Genomic DNA, 22,077 nt, shown 5'->3' with positions numbered 1-22,077 from the left:
CTCTTCAGCTCCAGGCTGGCGCTCTACCCCTTGAGCCACAGCGCCACTTCCGGTTTTCTGGTAGGTAATTGGAGATCAGAGTCTCACTGGCACTGGCACCCAGTGGCTTTCTTGTTTTACTCAAGATTGGTGCTCTACCACTTGAGCCACAACTTTTTGCTGGTCAATTGGAGGTAAAAATCTCACAGACTTCCCTGCCCGGGCTGGCTTTGAACCCTGATCCTCCGATCAGGGATCTGTTCTCAGACAGTGAATCTCAGGATCACCTGGTGGTGGACAGCGAATCTCCCGATCACATGTTCAGCGGGTCCACGGATTCCAACCAACCACCTCCACCCATCCAGCTCCTCCTCAGATCAGGGATCCGAGGGTCAGGGTTCAAAGCCAGCCCGGGCAGGAAAGTCTGTGAGACTCTTGATCTCCAAGGAAGCAGCAAAATGGCAGAAGTGGCGCTGTGGTTCACGTGGTAGAGCGCCAGCCTTGATTGAGTGAGAAAGCTCAGGGACAGCGCCCAGGCCCCGAGTTCAAGGACTGACACACACACCCCAAGCCAGTTCACAAATCCTGAGTCCTGCAAGGAAAAGCGGGAGAAGACGAAAGCATTTATTCACCGATCACGGACAAACAGGGGAGCGGTAGCTGTATAAACTCCGGCCCTCCGCCAGCCACGGGAGCCCCGTGCCTGAGAAACGTGTTGGCCCTGGGCGCTGGCATCTCCCGTGTGTTGGGGGTTTGGGGTCCGAGTAGCTGGGAAGGCTGAGATCTGGGGATCAGAGGCCCCGAGCCCCGACTTCATACACACTCCTACAAACCAACGGCAGGCAGCCATGTTCCCCCGGCAGGCCTGGCTCGAGACTGCATCTCTAAGATGTTTCCAGGCTAGGCTGCCACCTCAATTAGTCTCTGGCCTCGGGGTCCGGTTTTGGCTCCCTCCCCGTTCCTTCTTTCCTCCCCTCCCTCCCCGTCTCTCTCCCTCCTTCCTTCCCTTCTTTCCCTCGTGCCGGAACTCCAGGCCCTCCAGGCCGGCCGGGCGCTTGGCCACGTGAACCAGCCCTTCCTTCGACGGCTGGCTTTTGGTGCTGGTTTTTCGGGGGGTGCTGGCTGAGAGTCTCACGGCCCTGCTCCTTGTGCGGGGCGTGGATTCCATCATGGGGTGCGTGTGTGTGTGTGTGTGTGTGTGTGTGTGTGGGGTGATCCTGTGATCTCAGCACGAGCCGGGATTACAGGCGTGCGCGGCGGCACGGGTCGGTCCGGGCCCGGCGGGGCTCACACGCCGGTGCTCAGGCTGGCTCGGGGCTGGGAGGCGCTGGTGGACGGAGTGAGGTCCTCGCTGAAGGCCGCCTCCAGGATCCCCCGCAGCGACTGGCGCGCCTTCTTCCTGAAGCTTTTCCCCAGGAAGGCGTAGAGGAAGGGGTTGAAGCAGCTGTTGGCCGAGGCCAGAGCCACGGAGAAGAGATCCCAGGCCAGCAGGGCCCCCCTGTCGGGCAGGTCGGCCTCGCTGAACAGGAACAGCACCCCCACCACGTGGTAGGGCACCCAGCAGGCCAGGAAGACGACCACGATGACCACGGCGACCTTGAACGTCTTCTTGGGACACGTGGAGAAGACGCTGCGTCTCGTCCTGATCACCACGGTGCTGTAGCAGGCCACCATGATGACGGCGGGCAGCGCGAAGCCCAGCACCAGCCTGGTGAGCGTGATGACCACCAGCTCCGTGGGGACCTCGTCCCCGAACAGCCCCCCAAAGACGTAGTCGGGCAGGTAGGGATACTCGTCCAGGGCATTGGGAGACAGCAAAGCCTCCTCTTGGTCAGGGAGGAGCCGGATGGGGGGGAGACGGTTGGAATCTGTGGACCCGTTGAACATGGGATCCAGAGATTCGCTGTCCACTGCCAGGTGATCCAGAGATTCGCTGTCCGGGAAGGGCATTGGGTAGGCGGGATGCACGGAATCGAAGACAGCGTAGTTGTAGCCACACACCTCCTGCTGGTCCTCCATGAACGTGTCACGGTAGAGGAACACGGGCACGCACAGGAGAAAAGCCAGGGCCCAGATGCACCCGCACACGGCCCGGGCCGTCCCCACCCGGCGGTGGTTCTGACACCAGATGGGTTTCAGGACCACGAGGCAGCGGTCGATGCTGATGGCGGTGAGCAGGAAGACGCTGGCGAACATGTTCAAGATGACGGCGGACGGGATGAGCTTGCACAGGAGCCAGCCGAAGGGCCAGCGGCCCTGGAGGACGTAGGCCAGGTTGAAGGGCAGGGACAGGCAGCACAGGAGGTCGGCCAGCGTGAGGTGCAAAAACCACACGGTGTTCACCGTCCGCCGCATCTTAAAACCAGCCACCCACAGCACCAGCCCGTTCCCGGGCAGGCCCAGCAAACACGTGAGCCCCAGGATGACCATGGACGCGATCATCACGGGGCTGAACGCAGCCTGCTGGGGGTCGTGGCTCCAGTCCGTGTGGTTGAACTCCATGCTGCGGCCACCTCTCCGTTCTAGAAGCAAAACAGGACGGGAGACGGTTGGGACGGGAGCGGGGCTGCGTAGCGCATGCCTGTAGTCCCGGCCACCCCGAAAGGGCTGCGGCTGGCGGCCCAACCGCGGGGAAAGAGCCCAGAGAGTTCCACGAGCAACCCAGCCGGCCACAACCACAACCACAACCACAGGTCAGAAGTGCAGACGCAGCTTGGATGGTCGGAGAACAGCCTGGAGCGGAGGGAAAAGCCCAGAGACAAACACCAGACCCTGAGTTCAAGCCCCAGTGCAGACACAAACGAAAATAAATAACATCCTGTTTCACAGGCCTTGGCCTCGGGATAGAAAGCTCCAGAACCCAGGGCTCCAGAGATCAAAGCCTACTGAGTCATCCACACACGTCGCTTCCTTTTCCGATGCCGTTTGGAACAAATGGAAAACATCCATTCCAGCCTGGCGCTGGTGGCTCCCGCCTGTCATCCCAGCTCCTCAGGAGGCTGAGATCGGAGGATCGCGGTTCAAAGCCAGCCCGGGCAGGAGACGCCGTGAGACTCTGATCTCTGATTCATCAGCAAAAACCAGGAGTGGAGCTGTGACTCAAGTGGTAGAGCACCAGCTTGGAGGGAAAAAAAACTCAGGTTCAGCACCCAAGCCCTGAGTTCAAGCCCAGGACCAGCATGCGCATGCATGCACACACACACACACACACACACACACACACACACACACACACACACACACACACACACACACACACTCCAATTTTTTTTTTTATCAGTCCTGGGCCTTGAACTCAGGGCCTGGGCGCTGTCCCTGAGCTTCTTTGGCTCCAGGCTGGCGCTCTACCACTTGAGCCACAGCACCACTTCTGGCTTTTTCTGCACATGTGGTGCTCAGGACTCGAACCCAGGGCCTCATGCATGCGAGGCGAGCGCTCTACCACTGAGCCACCTGCCCAGCCCGTCGCCTTCCAATTCTTATCCATTCTAATCCTCAGCCCCTCTGAACTTCTCCTTAACCGTCTTCCTGGCTTGGATCACACGTTCTGTGGCTTTGAATAGAGATTCAGCCGCATCCCCACTAATCTGCTGATCTCAACGGTCGCAGCTCCAACCCCAAGCTCAGCAGAAGTTAAAAGCAGCGAGTCAACAGTTCAAAAAGAAGAAGAAACGCTTTTCCTGTGCCCTGGCTCTTCCTACCCAGACACCACCCCAACCCTTCTGGTCTCAGCTTCGATTGCTATAGTCAAACTTGACACCTAACCAGCACGGTGGCTCCCGCCTGGCGTCCCAGCCACTCAGGAGGCTGAGATCTGAGGATCGCAGTTCAAGGCCAGCCCGGGCAGGAAGGGCTGGGAGACTCTGATCTTCCATGAACCACCAGAAAACCCGACATGGTGCCGTGGCTCAAGAGGTAGAGCGCCCACCTTGAGCTGAAGAGCTGAGGGACAGCACCCAGGCCCTGAGTTCAAGTCCCACGAGTGACTATATATATATAAATATACACACAAGGTAGGACTTAAAAGTCATTTTGGGGCCCCCCTCGCCCCTCTGTGTCTTCTCTGCCCTGGGAGCAACTCTCATGGCCCCCCGCAGGCCCCCCAAACCCCTGAAAATGTATGCTTGCTCCAAACCGGCGGCATCAAGGGCCACGGACACAGCCTCCCAGTCTATCGGGGCTGGAGCGGCCGCAGTCGGGGTGCCCGGCTTCTGGGTGGGCTGGGCGCCGTGTTTGGGGGGAACCCCATCTCTGGGTACGCCAGGAACTCTCCTCCAAAGCAGCAGCTCTTCTCCTCGGCCATGGTTTATTTTTTAGTCAGTCGTGGGTCTCGAACTCGTGGCCTGGGCGCTGACCCTGCGCTCTTTCAGCTCAAGGCAGGTGCTCTACCCCTTGAGCCACAGCGCCACTGCCGATTTTCCCAGTGGTTTCCTGCAGATAGAGAGTCTCACGGACTTTTCCGGGCTGGCCTCCAACCGCGATCCTCAGACCTCAGCCTCCTGAGTGGCTGGGATGACAGGTGTGCGCACCGGTGCCCGGCTTGCTATGGGGTCCTTTTAACAGATGCTGGCCTTTCTCATCCTCTTGGCTGTGAGAAGCAGCTTTTTTCCCCTCCCATGTCTTGTTTTCCTGAGCCTTCCCCAGGAAATCTGGGCAAAGCGGTTGCCTCAGGATTTTCACCGAGGGAAGACAAAATCAACAAAGACTGAATAAGGAAAAAAAAAAAAAAACAAAGTCATTCCGGGACCTGAGGGCTTCGATGTTTCTTCACATGTCTCCAGGTGTTGGCTGAAAAATACTCTGAAGAACCGGGCAGGTGGCTCAGGGGCAGAGCGCTCGCCTCGCATGCATGAAGCCCTGGGTTCGAATCCTCAGCACCACAGACACAGGAAAAAAGCTGGAAGTGGCGCTGTGGCTCAAGTGGTAGAGCGCCAGCCTGGAGCCAAAGCAGCTCAGGGACAGCGCCAGGCCCTGAGTTCAAACCCCAGGACTGGCACAAAACAAAAATACCCTTGACATTTAACATTCATATAATGATATTTAAGATTATTAAAGTCTAAGGGTCAGGTGAAAGGGTAGATGCTTGCCTAGCGTGCAGGAGAAACTTGGTTCAATCCTCAGCACCGCCACTAAACACCCAAAGAAAGAAATAAGTAGATGCCTATTAGCAAATAAGCAAACCAATAATTCTGTTCACACAAAGACAGTAGATCCAAGATTTCTCACAGTCCGACTCCAGAATGCTGCAGCAGTAATTAAAAAGAGAAAGAGCATCCTGAAACGAAAATTCATCTCTGATCAGGAAAGAAAAAAAAAAAAAAGGATCCTAGAGTCAAACATTAAGGACGGAAAACAGTACAAAACAAGAGATACTCAGAAGGAAAGGCAGGTGCTGGTAGCACACACCTGTAATCTCAGCCACTCAGGAGACGGAGATCTGAAGATTGTGGTTCACAGCCAGCTGGACAGGAAAGTCCGAGACAGTTACCCATAATGAACCACCAAGAAGCTGGCTCGGGCGCTGTATGGCTCAATTGGTAGAGCACCAACCTTCCGTGCAAACACTGAGGGACAAACTCAAAACTCTTACCTAGCCCCAGCGCCACTTCTGGCTTTTTGCTGGGTCCTTGGAGATAGGAGTTCCCCTGGACTTTCCTGCCTGGGGCTGGCTTTGAACCACGATCCTCAGATCTCAGCCTCCAGAGGAGCTGGGATTCCAGGCGGGAGCTACCCTGCCCGGCTATGACTTTTCTCTGACTTTGCGGAGACCAAAACAAAAGCAAAAACTCAGGAGCTTCGAAACTTCAGCCCCAAGACAGGCAAAGAAAAAGGAAATCAAAGAGAGAGAGAAAAAGAAACGGAGAGACACTTGACCTGCACGGGGGCTCAGATCAAAGATCTGCAAACACAAAACCAATGGAGGAGAGAAGAATCCAGAAATGAAGCCACACAGCTGGCTTGAAAGTGAGCACAAATGATGTGAAAAGCAAAGCCACAAAACACAAAGAACAAATCCAGATGGTTTCCCCCCCCTTCCATTCAAGACATTCCCAAGAATCACCAAAGGAAAAGACAGAAAAGAAGGTAGCCATAAGTATAAGAAAAGAAAAAGAAAAGCCAGGGAAGGAATAAGAATGGAAAGGGAAGATGGTGGTTGCCAAAGTCTTCTGTCTGCAAGGAAGGGATCAGAAATATCTGGATTTTTCTTACCCCCTCTCAAGAAAAGGCCCGGCTTTCTCTGGATTGTTCCTGCGTCTCTGCTTGGCTGGCTACAATGAAGTCACAGTTTATCTCTGTGTTTCCGACCACTTCCTCCTTTCTTCCCCTTTTCTGACCAGAAGCCAGCGAGCCCGTGAGTCATTTTCTTTCTTTTTTTTTTTAAGTTGACTTTCACAGGAAAACCAGTAGAGCAGATAGGTGGAGTTTGGAAGTCATGGAACTTTCTCTTCGGGCTCACAGTTGGATGAGGAGTGAGGGGGTGGGGAGGAAGGGGGAGGAGAAATTTCTGCACAACAAGCCCCTGAGAGTGTCGCTTCTATTTTGGTCCCAGAAAAGCTGAAATCTGAGGATGGTGGTTCAAAGCCAGCCTTGGCTAGAAAGTCCAGGAGACTCTGATCTCCAATGAACCACCGGAAAACCAGAAGTGGCACTGTGGCTCAAGGGGTAGAGCACCAGCCTGGAGCTGAAGAGCTGAGGGACAGCGCCCAGGCCCTGAGTTCAAGCCCCACAACTACCACCACCAACAAAAATAGGAAAACATATGAAGTCAAGACATGGAGGTAGGAGGGAAACCTGGAAAATTTCACCATAGAGATAAGATTTGTGCGAGTCCTTAGATAATTATAGGATTCACAGCAGCTGGCTGGTGGCAGGAGCTGAAGGTTTGGAGCATAAAGAGTAGCCCCAGGCCTCTAGATTCTTCTAGTCCTTCTGGAAATAGCGTGGGAGACAAAAGGTGATTTCCTGCTGCTTGTGATGTGTGATAGAGGATCCCCCACCAGCTACGTAGCTCACGCCTGGAATCCCAGCTATGTGGAAGGCTGAGCTGTGAGGACCGTGGTCTGAAGTCCATCCGGGCAGAAAAGGCTCTTGTGTCCAAAACAAAGCTGGAAGTGGAGGTGTGGCTCAAGGGGGAAAGCACCAGCGTTGAGAAAAGAAAAGCTAAGGGGCTGCTCCCAGGCTCTGAGTTCAAATCCCAGGACACACACACACACACACACACACACACACACACCAAAGCAGAAGCTCTGGGGACGGGAAGGGAATACTCTACACCCGAGAACACGGAAGACCAAAGTGAAATGCTCAGCCGCAGGCAGGAAGTGCACGGAGCAGCAGATAACATCGAGCCGGCCCAGGCTGGCCTTGCACAACTAATAGCACAGCAGACAGGCCGCCGCTTTGCTGCGAGGCCCGAGGAGGCCCGGGGAGGCCGGTGGAGGCTGGAGGAGGCCGGGCCTCCCTCAATCCAGAGCCGCCCTGCTGCACAAACACGCACCAGACACCACCAGAACCCTCCCTCCCCTCCCTCCCCTCCCTCCCCTCCCTCCCCTCCCTCCCCTCCCTCCCCTCCCTCCCCTTCCTCCCTCCTTCCCTTTCTTCCTTCTTCTTTCTCTTCTTTTTGTTTTGTCAGTCCCGGGACTTGAACTCAGGACCTGGGCGCTGTCCCTCAGCTCTTCAGCTCCAGGCTGGCGCTCTACCCCTTGAACCACAGCGCCACTTCTGGCTTTTAAAACTTTTCTTTTGCTGGTTCATTGGAGATGGGAACGTGAAGGAGTTTTCTTCAAACCTCAGTCTTCAGCTTTGAGCCTCCTGCAGAGCCGGGATTATAGGCGGGAGCTACCGGTGCCCAGCTTTTTTTCCCCCCTCGATGATTTTGAAGATGAAACTTTTCTCCAACTTCAACGCCTCGGTGACGGGACTGCAGGGGTGACTCACTGCATCCTGACCGAAATCTCTCTCTTTCTGTTTTGCTGGTCACAGGCCTGAGCTCGGGACCTGGGCGCTGTCCCTGTGCTCACTCACATCATTACATAAATCTTCCATGTTGAGCCACAGTTTCACTTCTGGTTTTCTGCTGGTTCCTTGGAGGTCAGAGTCTCCTGGACTTTCCTGCCCGGGCTGGCCTCGAACCGTGATCCTCAGATCTCAGCCTCCTAAGTAGGCGGGAGCCACTGGCACCTGGCTGAAGACGTTTTTGTTTGCTTGTGTTTTGTTTTTAATTTAGTTAGCTTTGACTTGTCCCTGTCTTGTCTATTATTACTATTATTATTATTATTTTTGGTGACAGTCTGGGGTTTGAACTCAGCCTGGGTGCTGTCCCTCAGATTTTGTGCTCAAGGTGGGCGCTCTACCACTTGAATCACAGCTCCACTTCTGGCTTTTTTGGTGGTTCATTGGACTATGAGTCTTGTTAGGTCTGGGCAGGTGGCTCAGTGGTAGAGCGCTCGCCTAGCATGCATGAGGCCCTGGGTTCGAGTTCTCAGTACCACATACACAGAAAAAGCCAGAAGTGGAGCTGTGGCTCAAGTGGTAGAGCGCCCGCCTTGAGCTGAAGAGCTCAGGGACAGCACCCAGGCCCTGAGTTCAAACCCCAGGACTGGCCAAAAAAAAAAAAAAAAGTCTCTGAGACTTTCTTGCTCAAGCTGGCTTTGAACCGTGATCCTCAGATCTCAGCCTCCTGAGCAGCTGGGATGACAGGCGGGAGCCACCGCACTCGGCCCAGGAAACGGGTATTCTTATTTTTGAGGTGCTGGAGATGGAGCCGGGCACTAGCGCACACGAAGTTGCAGCCCCGTCCAGGAAGCCAACGAGAGTGGACATTTGCAGGCCGTGGTCTGCGTGAGGGCTGGCAGCAGTTCCTTTTTTTATTTATAGTGTGGTGACGTGTGGATGAATGCTGGCGGAATTTATGCGGTTCCTTCCTGTTTTGAATTTCTAGAAACAAAGAGCTGCACAGGGCTGAGCTGCGGAATAGTGCATAAATGGATATCTTAAAACCTTGCCTTTGCCCCCATCCTTTCTTATTTTTTTCTTTTAAATTAGTAGCTGGCGCTGGCTCCCGCCTGTCATCCCAGAGACTCAGGAGGCTGAGAGCTGAGGATCGGGGTTCGAGGCCAGCCTGGGCAGGGAAGTCCAGGAGACTCTGATCTCCCAGGAACCAGCAAAAACCAGAACTGGCGCCGTGGCTCAGGGGGTAGAGCGCCCGCCTGGAGCTGAGGAGCTGAGGGACAGCGCCCAGGCCCCGAGCTCAAGCCCCGGGGCCGACAGAGACACAGAACAAGACACAATTGGTGTGTTACAGGGCTGATGGAGGAGGATGGCCATGGCGTGCGCCAGGCCGTGCAGACCGTCCCTTCCCCGCCATGTCTCCTGTCCCCGCCCCCCCCAGCTCAGGACGCATGCGCACACACGACGGTCCCCTCCGCCAGGCCCCCGGCCGCCTCCCGGCCTCCCCCGCGGCGCCGCGCCGCTCCACCACCCGGATGACGTCTTTGCCAATACTTAAGATGGCGGCCGGGGCGGCTTCAGCGCTTCCCGGTTCCAATATGGTTCCCTTAGCTCCGCCCACCCCTCCCGTCACGGAAGCGCTGAATGGCTGCCGCGCGGCCGAGCGGAAGTGACGGCGCCGGAAGCGGCCGGCGGCGCGCACGTCACCGCGCGTGACGCCGCGGCGCCTGCCCCCGCCGCCCGCCGCCCGCCGCTCTCCTCCTCTCCGCGGCGCAGCCAGGGCAGCGCCATGGCCACCGAGTCCGAGTACGAGTCGGTGCTGTGCGTGAAGCCGGACGTCAGCGTCTACCGGATCCCGCCGCGGGCCTCCAACCGCGGCTACAGGTACCGCCCGCCCCGCGCCGCGCCGCGGCCCCCGCCCGGCCCGCGCCCCCCGCCCGGCCCGAGCGCGCATGCGCGGGCGCGCGCCCACCGCGCCCCGCCCCCGCGGGCTGCACAGCCGCGCGCGCGCACGGCCCCACCCCTGCGCAACCCCCCCAGTGCAATGCACACGCACACACACGCACACAGTGCAATACACACGCACACACACGCACACAGTGCAATGCACACGCACACAGTGCAATGCACACGCACACACACACACACAGTGCAATGCACACGCACACACACGCACACAGTGCAATGCACACGCACACACACGCACACAGTGCAATACACACGCACACACACGCACACAGTGCAATGCACACGCACACAGTGCGATGCACACGCACACACACAGTGCAATGCACACGCGCGCACACAGTGCAGTGCACACGCACACACACGCACACAGTGCAATGCACACGCACACACACGCACACAGTGCAATGCACACGCACACAGTGCAATGCACACGCACACATGCACACAGTGCAATGCACACGCACACAGTGCAATGCACACGCACACATGCACACAGTGCAATGCACACGCACACACGCACACAGTGCAATGCACACGCACACACGCACACAGTGCAATGCACACGCACAGTGCAATGCACACGCACACAGTGCAATGCACACGCACGCACACAGTGCAATGCACACGCACAGTGCAATGCACACGCACACACACAGTGCAATGCACACGCACACACACAGTGCAATGCACACGCACACAGTGCAATGCACACGCACACAGTGCAATGCACACGCACACACACGCACACAGTGCAATGCACATGCACACGCACAGTGCAGTGCACACGCACACAGTGCAGTGCACACGCACACACACGCACACAGTGCAGTGCACACACACACAGTGCAGTGCACACCGGCTGTGCACGCGCCATCACACACATGCACACGCCCATGCACAGACACTGGTGCAATGCACGCACCGTGCACGTACACTCATGCAGTGCACACACGTGCTCACCACCACTCACATTCACACACACACGCACATGCACACTCCGGCTGTGCACGCGCCTCCACACCATGCACAGACACTGGTGCAATGCACACACCGCGCACGTACACTCACAAGCACTCACATTCACACGCACATGCACACTCCGGCTGTGCACGCGCCTTCACACATGCGTGCACAGACACTGATGCAGTGCACGCACAGCTGTCCACATGCATGCACACACTCATGCAGTGCACATGCGTGCTCACCACCACTCACACTCACATTCATACACACGCACATGCACACTCTGGCTGTGCACGCGCCTTCACACACATGCGTGCACACGTCCATGCAGATATTGGTGCAGTGCACGCACAACTGTCCACATTCGTACACACGTACACTCATACAGTGCAACACATGCTCACAACCACTCACATGCACACACACAACCTTTCACATTCATGCCTACACATGCACACATTTCATGCATGTTGTACACAATTACACAGTTACACATAGACACCACACACATGCTGAATTTCTTTGTTGTTCTTCAGCTCAAGGCTGGCGCTCTACCACTTGAGCCACAGCACCACTTCCAGCCTTTTCTGTTTATGTGGTGCTGAGAAATCCAGCCCAGGGCCTCATGCATGCAAGGCGAGCACTGTACCACTGAGCCACCTTCCCAATCCTGGATATTTCTTGTGTTGCTGGCTACTGTTTGATCCGACTTAATCTCTTTCTATTATCCCCTGTGAAGACTCCGGGTCTATGTTGAGCGGGCAGAATGATGCAGGCTCCAGCCTCAGGATTATCTGAGGACTGTGTTTGGGATTAGGAAAGCTCTTGCAACGCCAGGCTGGAGAGGGAAAATGTTCTCTCTCCCTATCTCAAAACACATGTCACAGACTCCTGGGAGCTGAGGTAGTATCTCTTCTGCTTGCTTAAACATAGATGAACAACCAGTCAAGCATTTTCCTGAGATTGGAGAAGTGGTTTGAGCTTGCTCTAAAATAGTTTAGATAATAATATACCAAGACATTGTCTCATAGGTTAAGTAAAAATGTATCTGTTGAAATTTTTTGTGTGAATGTCTTCTGACCAAATGGTGGCAAAGATCATGCTTGCTTGTCTTTAAATACCCACTAACAATAAAGCACAGCATGCAGTGGCAATTGCTGTTTGCACGCTGCATCCCCTGTGTCCTGGTGATTTCGTGACCCTTACCCAGGGACCCCAGCGCACTAGACGTTGACAATCCCCCATCCCCCCCCTTTTTTTTTTTCCAGTCATGGGGCTTGAACTTGGGGCCTTGGTGCCATCCCTGAGCTCTTTTGCTCAAGGCTAGCACTCTATCACCCAGTTTTCTGGTGGTTCATTGGAGATCAGAGTCTCATGGACTTTCCTGCCCGGGCTGGCTTCAAACCTCGATCCTCAGATCTCAGCCTCCTGAGTAGCTAGGGTGACAGGCAGGAGCCACCAGCGTCTGATCCGTGTTCAGTTTTTTGTTTTTTCCAGAGGGCAAAGGTAGAGTCATGCTTTCCAGTGTTTATCTGGGATGTTTGCTTTTGTTATCTTTTCTTTCCTGAGTGTCCCTGTCCCCCTGAGCTGATGATCTAACCCAGGGGAAGGGCTGTACTATAGAACTACCTCTCCAGCCCTGATTACATAGGATTTTCCTCCCTCCCTCTCTTCCTAATTTACTTTTCCCTCTGGAGTTCAGGCAGCATTTTCTCTGTAGGGCCTGACAGCTTCGTCATCCAGTGACTGAGAAGAGAACTTACTGTATTTGTGTTAAGAGCTATGAGCATGAATCTTGGATAGTTAACAGCTATATAGTTTTTGTTTGTTTGTTTTTTAATGCGAGCCTGGGCGCTTGAACTCTGGGCCTAGGTGCTGTCCCTCAGCTCTTCAGCTCAAGGTGAGCGCTCTACCCCTTGAGCCACAGCGCCACTTCCGGTTTGCTGGTGGCTCATTGGAGATCTCATGTACCTGGGCCTGCACCTGTGCCTAGGCTCTGAGTTCAAGTCCCACACCCAAATGCTTTTAAGCCTTGATCCTTAGATCTCAGCTTCCTGAGTAGCCAGGACTCCAGGCGTGAGTCACCGGCACCGGCTCTGCTTGAACATCTTAATTGAGCCACAGGCTTTATCCTTGGAGCAGTTCAGCTGCATTGAGTCATCAGTTTCTTCATTTTTCTTCTGCCTTTTTTCCTCTCTGATCATCATCCCCTGCGTTCCATGCTTATTTTTTGACACTTCTTACCCTGCAGGAGCCAGTGTATCGTCATCAGTCATTCTTTTAGGGGAGAGCATTAGGAAAGCAGAGTTGACATTTGCCTCGCAACTTCATTTTGCTGGACTACACAGAACCTGAGTTCACTTGTGCATCTGTAAGAATAGTCCCAGGGGCTGGGAAGGTGGCTCAGTGGTAGAGCGCTTGCCTTGCATGCCTGAGGCCCTGGGTTCGATTCCTCAGCACCCCATAAGCAGAAAAAGCCGGAAGTGGTGCTGTGGCTCAAGTGGTAGAGCGCTAGCCTTGAGCTGAAGAGTTGAGGGACAGCGCCCAGGCCCTGAGTTCAGGCCCCACGACTGACCAAAAAAAAAAAAAAAATAGAACCAGCAACATCTAGCTTGCAAGATCCTCTCATTTGTCACAAGAAGGAGCCTAAGTTGCTCACACCTGCCTGCAATCCCAGCTACTCTGTGATCTAAGGATCGTGGTCAAAGCCAGCTTGGGCAGGAAAGTCCATGAGACTCCCCGAAAACCACAAGTGGCGCTGTGGCTCAAGTGGTAGAGCGCTCGCCTTGAGCTGAAGAGCTGAGGGACAGCGCCCAGGCCCCAGGTTCAAGCCCTATGACTGGCAAAATCAAGCAAACAAAAAGCATGGTATAGATTGGCAAATGTTACCTTGTACATGCCTAGTGACAATTAACATTCTAACTACTTAGTAACTACTTTCCAACTACTTAGTAAGTGCTTGATAAATACTACTTTGTAGACATGGAGAAGATCAATCTCTCTCTCTCTCTCTCTCTCTCTCTCTCTCTCTCTATTGATCTATCTTTTAGTCATTGAACTTGGGGCCTGGTGCTGTCCCTGAGCTTCTTTTGCTCAAGGCTAGTGCTCTACCCCCTTGGGCCACAGCTCCACTTCCGGCTTTTTCTGTGTGTGTAGCACTGAGGAATCGAACCCAGGGCCAGCCTGGAGAATATCTTTGATCCTCCGACTCTGTTGGAGACTGAGCCCAAAGTGCACGTGCCCTGCAAAGCGCTCCACCCCTGAACCCCACGATTCTTTTTGTCTGCATAATCCTTTTCCATCGGAACCCGTTGTACAGTTCAAGGGTGATGCGGTCTCTGGGCTGCCATCCACCCAGTCATCCATCCACCCATCCACCTACCCACCCACCCACCCATCCCATCCACCCTTCCAGCTATCCATTCTCCACCCATCCATCTACCCATGCATCCATCCATGCATCTATCCATCCATCCATCCATCCATCCATCTACCTACCTACCCAGTCATCCATCCACCCATCCACCTACCCACCTCATCCACCCATCTACCTCATCCACCCATCCCTCCATCCATCTACCCATCCATCTACCTGTCCATCCATCCATCCATTTACCCACCCATTCATCCATCCACCCATCCATCTATCCATTATCCATCCATCCATTCATCCATCTACCCACCCATTCACCCATTCATCCATCTACCCATCCACCTACCTACCCCATCCACCCATCCATCTATCCATTCTCCACCCATCCCTCCCCCTACCCATCCATCATCCATACACCCACCCATCCATCTACCCATCTTTTCCATCCATCCACCATCATCCATCCAGGACCAACACACACACACACACACACACACACACACACTCCATCCATCCATTTTATCTCTGTGTGTGTGTGTGTGTGTGTGTGTGTGCGCGTGTGCATTCTGTAAACCTCCCCCTGTCCCCCCATGATTCATGTCGGTGTCCACAGCCGTCCTGGCTGTGTGGAGCCGGGAGGCGCTTGTTTCGCTGAGTGAACGCTGGAGCTCAGGACGCCTGCGCGTGCGTCCCTGTGCGATGCCATCCCCGGGCCCCTGGGCGGGCTGTCCGTCCGTCTGTCTGTCTGTCTGTCTCTGACTCCGCGCTGAGCCGGGCGCTTTCCCGGGAGCCACGCCTGCGCTCGCTCGCGCTTCCTGCGCGCAGCTGTCCCTGGGTGACCCTCGCTTGCTCTTTTATATTTTGCTCCTAGTTGAGGTTCTTTGTTTTTGCCCGTCTTGGGGCTTGAACTTAAGGCCTGGGCGCTCAAGGCTGGCGCTCTACCACTTGGAGCCACAGCGCCACTTCCGGTTTTCCAGTGGCTCATGGGAGATCAGCGTCTTGTGGGCACGTTCCTGCCCGGGCTGGCCTTGACCCGCGATCCTCCGATCCCAGCCTCCTGAGTCGCTGGGATGACAGGCGGGAGCCACCAGCGCCTGGCCTATTTCAGCTTCTTCCTGAGGCTCATCCTAACTGCTCTCCTTCTTATAGTGTATTTAGTTCTTTGCCCCAGAACCGGGGCTTGAACTCAGGACCTGAGTGCTCTCTCTCAACTCTTTGACTTACAGCTAGACCTCCGCCACTTGAGCCACAGCTCCCCTCCTGGTTTTTTTGCTGCTAAATCGGAAATGAGAGTCTCACCGACTTTCCTGCCTGGGCCGGGTTCGAATCCTGCTCCTCACATCTCAGCCAGGACTAAAGGGGTGAGCCGCAGGTGCTTGGCTAGGTTGTTTTTTTTTTTTCCCCGAGGAGGGGATCCAGAGCGTTGTGCATGCTGGGCCAGCACTCCGCCCCTGGCTGTGTCTTCACTCTAGAATGTTCCAGCTGATCCCTTCCCACTGGCCTCCCAAACTTCCTTCCACCACTCTTCATGTCCCCCCTCCTTCAGCTTAGACCCCTCTCTCATACTAATTATGCTGATCGCGGTTGCTTCTTGTGGTCGGCCTTCTGTCCGAAGCAGCCCTGGCCCTCCCCACGCGCTGCAGCTGGGAAAGGATTGTGCACGCAGGCGATGAGCTGCGGTCGCTCACGATGGCTTCTCGTCCCCGGATATTCCACGTAGTAGGTGGGCTCTCTTGGTCCCCGCAAGAAAGCACTGTTAAGGACACTGCTAGTCATCTGCACAAGAACAGAATCATCTTTGTTTTTGGGTCAGTGCTGGGTTTGAACTCAGAACCTTGCAGTTTGTCCAGCAAGTGACTTGTCCCTTGAGGTGTGCTGTGAGCTCTACTCTTACTTAAATGTTTCTTTTTTAGTCTCTCGAGTCAGGGTCTCACTGTGCAGTTCAGACTGGCCTCCAGATGATCTTCTGTTCTGGATACCTTGAGTGCATGGATTACAGGCGTGCACTGCCATGCCCGGCTTTTTTATTTTCATCTGTGTGTATGTATGTGCATGTGTGCTGGAGGTTGAACCAAAGGCCTTGTGTGAGCTCGGCAAGCACTCTCACCCCAACCCCAAGGAATTGTATTTTTGATTGCTTTTTTTTTTGGTCAGTCATGGGGCTTGAACTCGGCCTGGACGCCGTCCCTCAGCTCTTCAGCTCAAGATGAGCGCTCTCCCACCTGAGCCACAGTGGCACCTTCTGGTTTTCTGGGGGTTCGCTGGCGATGAGTCTCATGGACTTTCCTGCCCAGGCTGGCCTCGAACCACGGTCCTCAGAGCTCAGCCTCCTGGGGAGCTGGGGTGCCAGGCGGGCGCCGCCGGCGCCAGGCTTTTCATTGCTTTTATTTAAACTTTGACAACTACGTATATGTATATATGTAGATCGATTGATCGATTGGTTGGTTGATTGCTGACTATCCGGCAGACCTTGTCCAGCAGTCGTGCTGACGCGCGCCGTGGGGGGGGTTGATCAGTTAGCCGGCGGAGCGGCCCCGGGCGGGCGGGCCGCACAGGTGCTGGGCGCGGGCAGGTGCGGGCGGGCGGGCCGCACAGGTGCTGGGCGCGGGCAGGTGCGGGCGGGCCGCACAGGTGCTGGGCGCGGGCAGGTGTGGGCGGGCCGCACAGGGCGCTGGGCGCGGGCAGGTGCGGGCGGGCCGCACAGGGCGCTGGGCGCGGGCAGGTGTGGGCGGGCCGCACAGGGCGCTGGGCGCGGGCAGGTGCGGGCAGGTGCGGGCGGGCGGGCCGCACAGGGCGCTGGGCGCGGGCAGGTGCGGGCGGGCGGCACAGGGCGCTGGGCGCGGGCAGGTGCGGGCAGGTGCGGGCGGGCGGGCCGCACAGGGCGCTGGGCGCGGGCAGGTGCGGGCGGGCCGCACAGGGCGCTGGGCGCGGGCAGGCGCGGGCGGGCCGCACAGGGCGCTGGGCGCGGGCAGCCCCCGGGCGCCGCCCAGGCCGAGGCTGAGGCCCCGCCCGATCGCCGGATCTCCCGTCCTAGGGCGTCTGACTGGAAGCTGGAGCAGCCGGATTGGACGGGCCGCCTGCGCGTCACCTCCAAGGGGAAGGTTGCCTACATCAAGCTGGAGGACAAGGTGTCAGGTAACGCGGGCGGCCGGCCGCGCCCGATGCGGACCCGCTCGCCTGTTTCTTTCCCCTTTCGCTGTCGTTGTTGCTGTTGTTTCTGGGTCTGATCTCAGCCCCGCGCTCCCAGGCGGGTGCCCTGCCACCCGGGCCACGCCCCCGCGACCCGGGCCCCGCCCCCGCGACCCGGGCCCCGCCCCCGCGACCCGGGCCCCGCCCCTGCCACCCGGGCCACGCCCCCGCCACCCGGGCCACGCCCCCGCCACCCGGGCCACGCCCCCTGCCACCCGAGCCACGCCCCCGCCACCCGGGCCCCGCCCCTGCCACCCGGGCCACGCCCCCCGCCACCCGGGCCACGCCCCTGCCACCCGGGCCACGCCCTCTGCCACCCGGGCCACGCCCCTGCCACCCGGGCCACGCCCTCTGCCACCCGGGCCACGCCCTCTGCCACCCGGGCCACGCCCCTGCCACCCGGGCCACGCCCTCTGCCAACTAGGCCCCGCCCTCTGCCAACTAGGCCCCGCCCCCGCGACCCGGGCCACGCCCTCTGCCACCTAGGTCACGCCCTACCACCCGAGCCACGCCCCCTGCCACCCGAGCCACGCCCCCTGCCACCCGGGCCACGCCCCCGGCCCTCCTTGCGTTGGTTCTTTTGCGTTCGCCCGTGTTGGTGTTTTGGGTAGAGGCTCGGGCAGCCCGGCCTGTCCCCAGCCGGGATCCTCCTGCCTTGGCTTTGGCGCAGCTGCCTCCAGACCCGCCCTCCAGCGGGGGGGGGGGGCAGGTGGAGGCCGCCCTCCAGCGGGGGGGGGGGGCAGGTGGAGGCCGCCGCCCTCCAGCGGGTCGGGTCCGGGTGGAGGCCGCCCGACGCGCGTCTCTGCCGCAGGCGAGCTGTTCGCGCAGGCGCCGGTGGAGCAGTACCCGGGCATCGCCGTGGAGACGGTGACGGATTCCAGCCGCTACTTCGTCATCCGCATCCAGGATGGCACAGGTGGGAAGGGGGGGAGGGGGGGAGGGGAGGGGAGGGGAGGGGGGAGGGGAGGGGAGGGGGACGAGGACGAGGACGCGGACGCGTCCGGGGGTCGGCACCGAGCCGTCCCGTCCCCCGCTGCGGGCTGCGGGGCCTGGGCTGGACCTCGGGCCGCGATCCTCCGCCCTCGGCCTCCCGGGAGCGGGGCCACCGGCGGGCCGCGCGCCCAGCGGACTCCGCGGCCTGTGCTCACACCTGCCGGCGCCCGGGGAGGCCGGCGGCCGGGGCTGGGGGGCCGGGGTCGGGCTACAGGCTGCGGGGGTGCCCCCCCCCGGGGCGCAGCTGCGCACGCGCGGCTCAGCGTGTGCGCCCTCAGCTTCAGCTGCGCGTGCTCATGCTCAGCGCGGTCTCAGCGTGTGCGCATGCTCAGCGCGCGGTCTCAGCGTGTTTCTATGCCCAGCGCGCGTGCTCGGCGTCTGCGCATGCTCAGTGTGGCGCTGTGCTTCCTCCCAGGGCGGAGCGCGTTCATCGGCATCGGCTTCTCGGATCGGGGCGACGCTTTCGACTTCAACGTGTCCCTGCAGGACCACTTCAAGTGAGCGGCCGCGGGGAGCGGGGGGGGGGGGGGGGGGGGCCGGCCGCGGCCCCCAGCCCTGCACTCCCAGCGGCGCTGCGCCCCCGGGCCGCCCGCGGCGCCACCTCTGGTCTGCTGGCGGCTCTCCCGCCGCTCCCGAGCCGAGCCGGGCCGCGCGTGTCCGCGCTGCCGTGCGCGTGCTCTGCCCAGCCGGCGTCCCAGCGCGGGCTGCCGTGCGCGCGCTCTCCCAGGCGCGGGCTGCCGTGCGCGCGCTCCGCCGGCCGGAGGCGTTGAGCGGACGCCCCTGCGCTGGGTGAGCCGCCGCCCTGGCCGCGCTCGCTGCCTCCTCCGTGGAGGCCGCCCCGGCCCGGCTGCTTCTGCGTGGCTTGAGCCCGGGGCCAGGCTGTGTCCCCTCACGGCGGCGCTCTCCCCGCAGGTGGGTGAAGCAGGAGTCGGAGATCTCCAAAGAGTCGCAGGCCGTGGACAGCCGCCCCAAGCTGGACCTGGGGTTCAAGGAGGGCCAGACCATCAAGCTGAGCATCGGGGTGCGCGGCCCCCCGCCCCCCCCCCGCCCCGGCCCCGCGTGGGCCGGCCGCGCCCCTCACCCCTTTCTCTTTCCCCCCCCTCCTCTCGTGCAGAACATTACGACCAAGAGAGCGGGGGGCGCCGCCAAGCCCCGGCCCGCGGGCACCGGGGCGCCGAGCCTCCTGCCGCCGCCGCCCGGGGGCCGGGCCGTGCCCCCGCCCGCGCCCGTGCCCGCGTCCGTGGCCATCAGCAACCACGTCACGCCGCCGCCCGTCCCCAGGACCCCGCACGGCGGCGGCGCCGCAGGTACGGCCGGGCGGGGCCGGGCGGGGCCGGCAGGGGGGCCGCGAAGGGGGGCCGGGCGGGGCGGGCCGGGCCGGGCGGGGCCGGGCGGGGGCCGCGAAGCCGAGGCCCGGCGCCCCGTAACGGCCACACACGCCGGCTCTCAGTCTTGCTTTTCTTCTTTCCTGGCGCTGGCGTCGGGTCTTGAACTCAGGGCCTGCGTCCTGCCCCAGAGGTTTTCTTCTTTCCCACTCAAGACGGGTGCTCTACCGCTTGAGTCACAGCCCCGCCGCCAGCCCTTTGGGGGTCGGTGGGGGCTGCGTCCCGCGGGCCCGGCCGCCCAGGCTGATTCGCGGCCCCGATCCTCAGATCCCAGCCTCCCGAGGAGCTGCGGTGGCAGGCGGGAGCCACCCTGCTCCATAACTTCACCCAAGCGGTCAGGAGAAGAACACCAGAACCCGCCTAAGATTAGAGACGCGCCCGTCAGCACCTAATGTACCTGACTGCTTAGCAGAGGGCCTACACTCAGGCCTCCAGCGGTGCCAAAAGAGTGGAATAAATCCCGGAGTTCCCTAGCAGGTGCTGGTAGCGCACGCCTGTAATCCCGGCCACTCAGCAGCCACTGTCTTTCCCAGCCTTCTTCCCCAGCCTCAGCACCTCTGTGCCTTCAGGAACAGAAGATGGATTTCTTTCTTTCCTCTTAGGTGAACTCAGTCTGCCATCTAGTTTTCCTTTTTCCTCGCTGAGTCGTCTTCCTCCGCGCGTAGTTGCCCGCGCAGCCCGCTCCCCGGGCCGGGCCTGGCTGCTTCTCTCCTGACTTGGGGCTGTCACATACAAAGCGGCTGAGGTTCTGGGGCCCAGGCGTCGCTCCTCAAGGTGGCTCTGGTTCTTCTTCACCGCTTTCTCTTTCCTCTCGTGCCACGCAGATGTCCTCTTAGATCTGGACTCCCCCGCGCCCGCCCCCACGTCCGCCCCGGCGCCAGCGTCCGCCAGCAATGACCTATGGGGAGATTTCAGCACCGCGTCCAGGTAGCACCGAGTCCCCAGCACTCTCCCTGAGTGGGGTCAAGATCAGGGCCCTCGACCCGGTGGGTCCGCCAGGCTGGGCTTTGCAGATCACAGAGGAGTTCCAGGGAGGGAGAGGTGGGGGGGGAAGGCAGCCATCGGGTGGGGTTTGAGTGGCCTGCTGGGCCTGCGCAGGTGAGCTTGGTGAAGGTGGTGGGTTCGAGGTTCGAGGCGGCGTGGGGGCGGGCGCGGGGGCGCTGGCCTCTCCCCGCCGGCCTCCGGTGACGGCCTCCCCCGCGGGCCTCCTGTCTCCGCAGCTCCGCTCCAAGCCAGGCGCCGCAGCCAGCCAGCTGGGTCCAGTTCTGACGGGCGTCAGGCGGGCAGGACAGATGTTGGGGCGACCTGAGGGCCGGCTGGGGCGGGGGGCGGGGGCCCCAGGCCGTGCGCAGTCCCGCGGCCCCCCGCGCCTCGGCTGGCGCCTCGCTGCGTGACTGCGGGCTCCCCACCCCTGCTCCCGGCCGGGCCGCAGGGGACCCCCGTCCCCCGTCCCCCGTCCCCGCCGGGCATCTTGGCTCCGGCTAGCGATTCCACGAGTGGTCAGCCTCGCCTTCCTCCCCCACTGGGGCTCAGGGTCCCCTCCCAGGGCGCAGGGGGCCCTGGCTGTGTCCCCCCCTCCCCGCGCCTGCCGAGCTGCTCTGCACCTCCGCTTAGTTCCCGCAGCCCCGGCCCCCCAGCACTGGTTTACATTCGCCCGCCGCTTGGGCCTGATGGAACGGAACGGAGCGGGGCGAAGGGCGGATCGCTGTCCATCCTGCGCGGAGACACTGGGCCAAAGGCTGCACCCCTGAGCGCCAGCCCCCCCCCCCCGGGTCCAGCCTCTCATGGGACAGGGAACAAACACTACGTATGGACTGAAGTTCTGGGACCCCCCCCCACGTGCTTTGTACCCCCAAGATGATGATGTGTATTTCTGCTGCTGCTGGGGAGGGACGGCGCGTGTAAGATGTGTGTACATAGCGTGTTCGTGTATCGGTGCAATAATGGTCATTAAAAGACGGAAACACGTGCCGCTGCTGCTTTTCTGGTGTAAGTACTTGGTGCTTGTGGTGGTTTGGTTTTGGCCTCTGTCCTTATGATTAAAGTTAACTAAGTTTTTTTCCTGTGCTACTGAGGACTCGAACCCAGGACCTCACGCATGCGAGGCGAGCGCCTACCACTGAGCCACCTGCCCAGCCCTGAATAGTTTCTTGGAGAAAAACAAAAATAGTCTGTTAGGCTTTGCTGCCCGGGCTGGCCTTGAACCTCGATCCTCCGATCTCAGCCTCCTGAGGAGCTGGGATGGCAGGCGGGAGCCACCGGCGCCTACCGAGCGCA

At 59.4% G+C, this 22,077-nt stretch overlaps 2 protein-coding genes across 3 annotated transcripts; one reads left to right on the top strand and one right to left on the bottom strand.

The window, feature by feature from the left end:
• Positions 1 to 589: 589 nt before the first annotated feature.
• LOC138835343 (C3a anaphylatoxin chemotactic receptor-like) lies at positions 590 to 6,565 on the bottom strand. Its single transcript, XM_070033932.1, has 2 exons — positions 6,190 to 6,565; positions 590 to 2,501 (listed from the first exon to the last, which is right to left on the bottom strand). The coding sequence occupies exon 2, from the start codon at positions 2,479 to 2,481 to the stop codon at positions 1,267 to 1,269; it is 1,215 nt and encodes a 404-aa protein (XP_069890033.1). The 5' UTR covers positions 2,482 to 2,501; positions 6,190 to 6,565; the 3' UTR covers positions 590 to 1,266.
• Positions 6,566 to 9,664: 3,099 nt separating this feature from the next.
• LOC138835342 (adaptin ear-binding coat-associated protein 1) lies at positions 9,665 to 21,771 on the top strand. Of its 2 annotated transcripts, XM_070033930.1 has the most exons (8): positions 9,665 to 9,813; positions 17,268 to 17,368; positions 18,234 to 18,338; positions 18,831 to 18,912; positions 19,328 to 19,436; positions 19,530 to 19,722; positions 20,625 to 20,727; positions 21,021 to 21,771. In XM_070033930.1, the coding sequence occupies exons 1-8, from the start codon at positions 9,719 to 9,721 to the stop codon at positions 21,067 to 21,069; spliced, it is 837 nt and encodes a 278-aa protein (XP_069890031.1). In that variant the 5' UTR covers positions 9,665 to 9,718; the 3' UTR covers positions 21,070 to 21,771. The 2 variants fall into 2 exon arrangements, with proteins under 2 accessions (XP_069890031.1, XP_069890032.1); XM_070033931.1 differs by lacking the exons at positions 20,625 to 20,727; positions 21,021 to 21,771 and adding an exon at positions 20,403 to 20,618.
• The last annotated feature ends 306 nt before the right edge of the window (positions 21,772 to 22,077 follow it).

Source organism: Dipodomys merriami, unplaced genomic scaffold (genome assembly GCF_024711535.1).
Source record: "Dipodomys merriami isolate MVZ:Mamm:240054 unplaced genomic scaffold, mDipMer1.0.p SCAF_233, whole genome shotgun sequence".
Lineage (NCBI taxonomy): Eukaryota > Metazoa > Chordata > Mammalia > Rodentia > Heteromyidae > Dipodomys > Dipodomys merriami.
The sequence above is the reverse complement of the archived record's forward strand: the minus strand, read 5'-3'. Positions and strand labels throughout refer to the sequence as shown.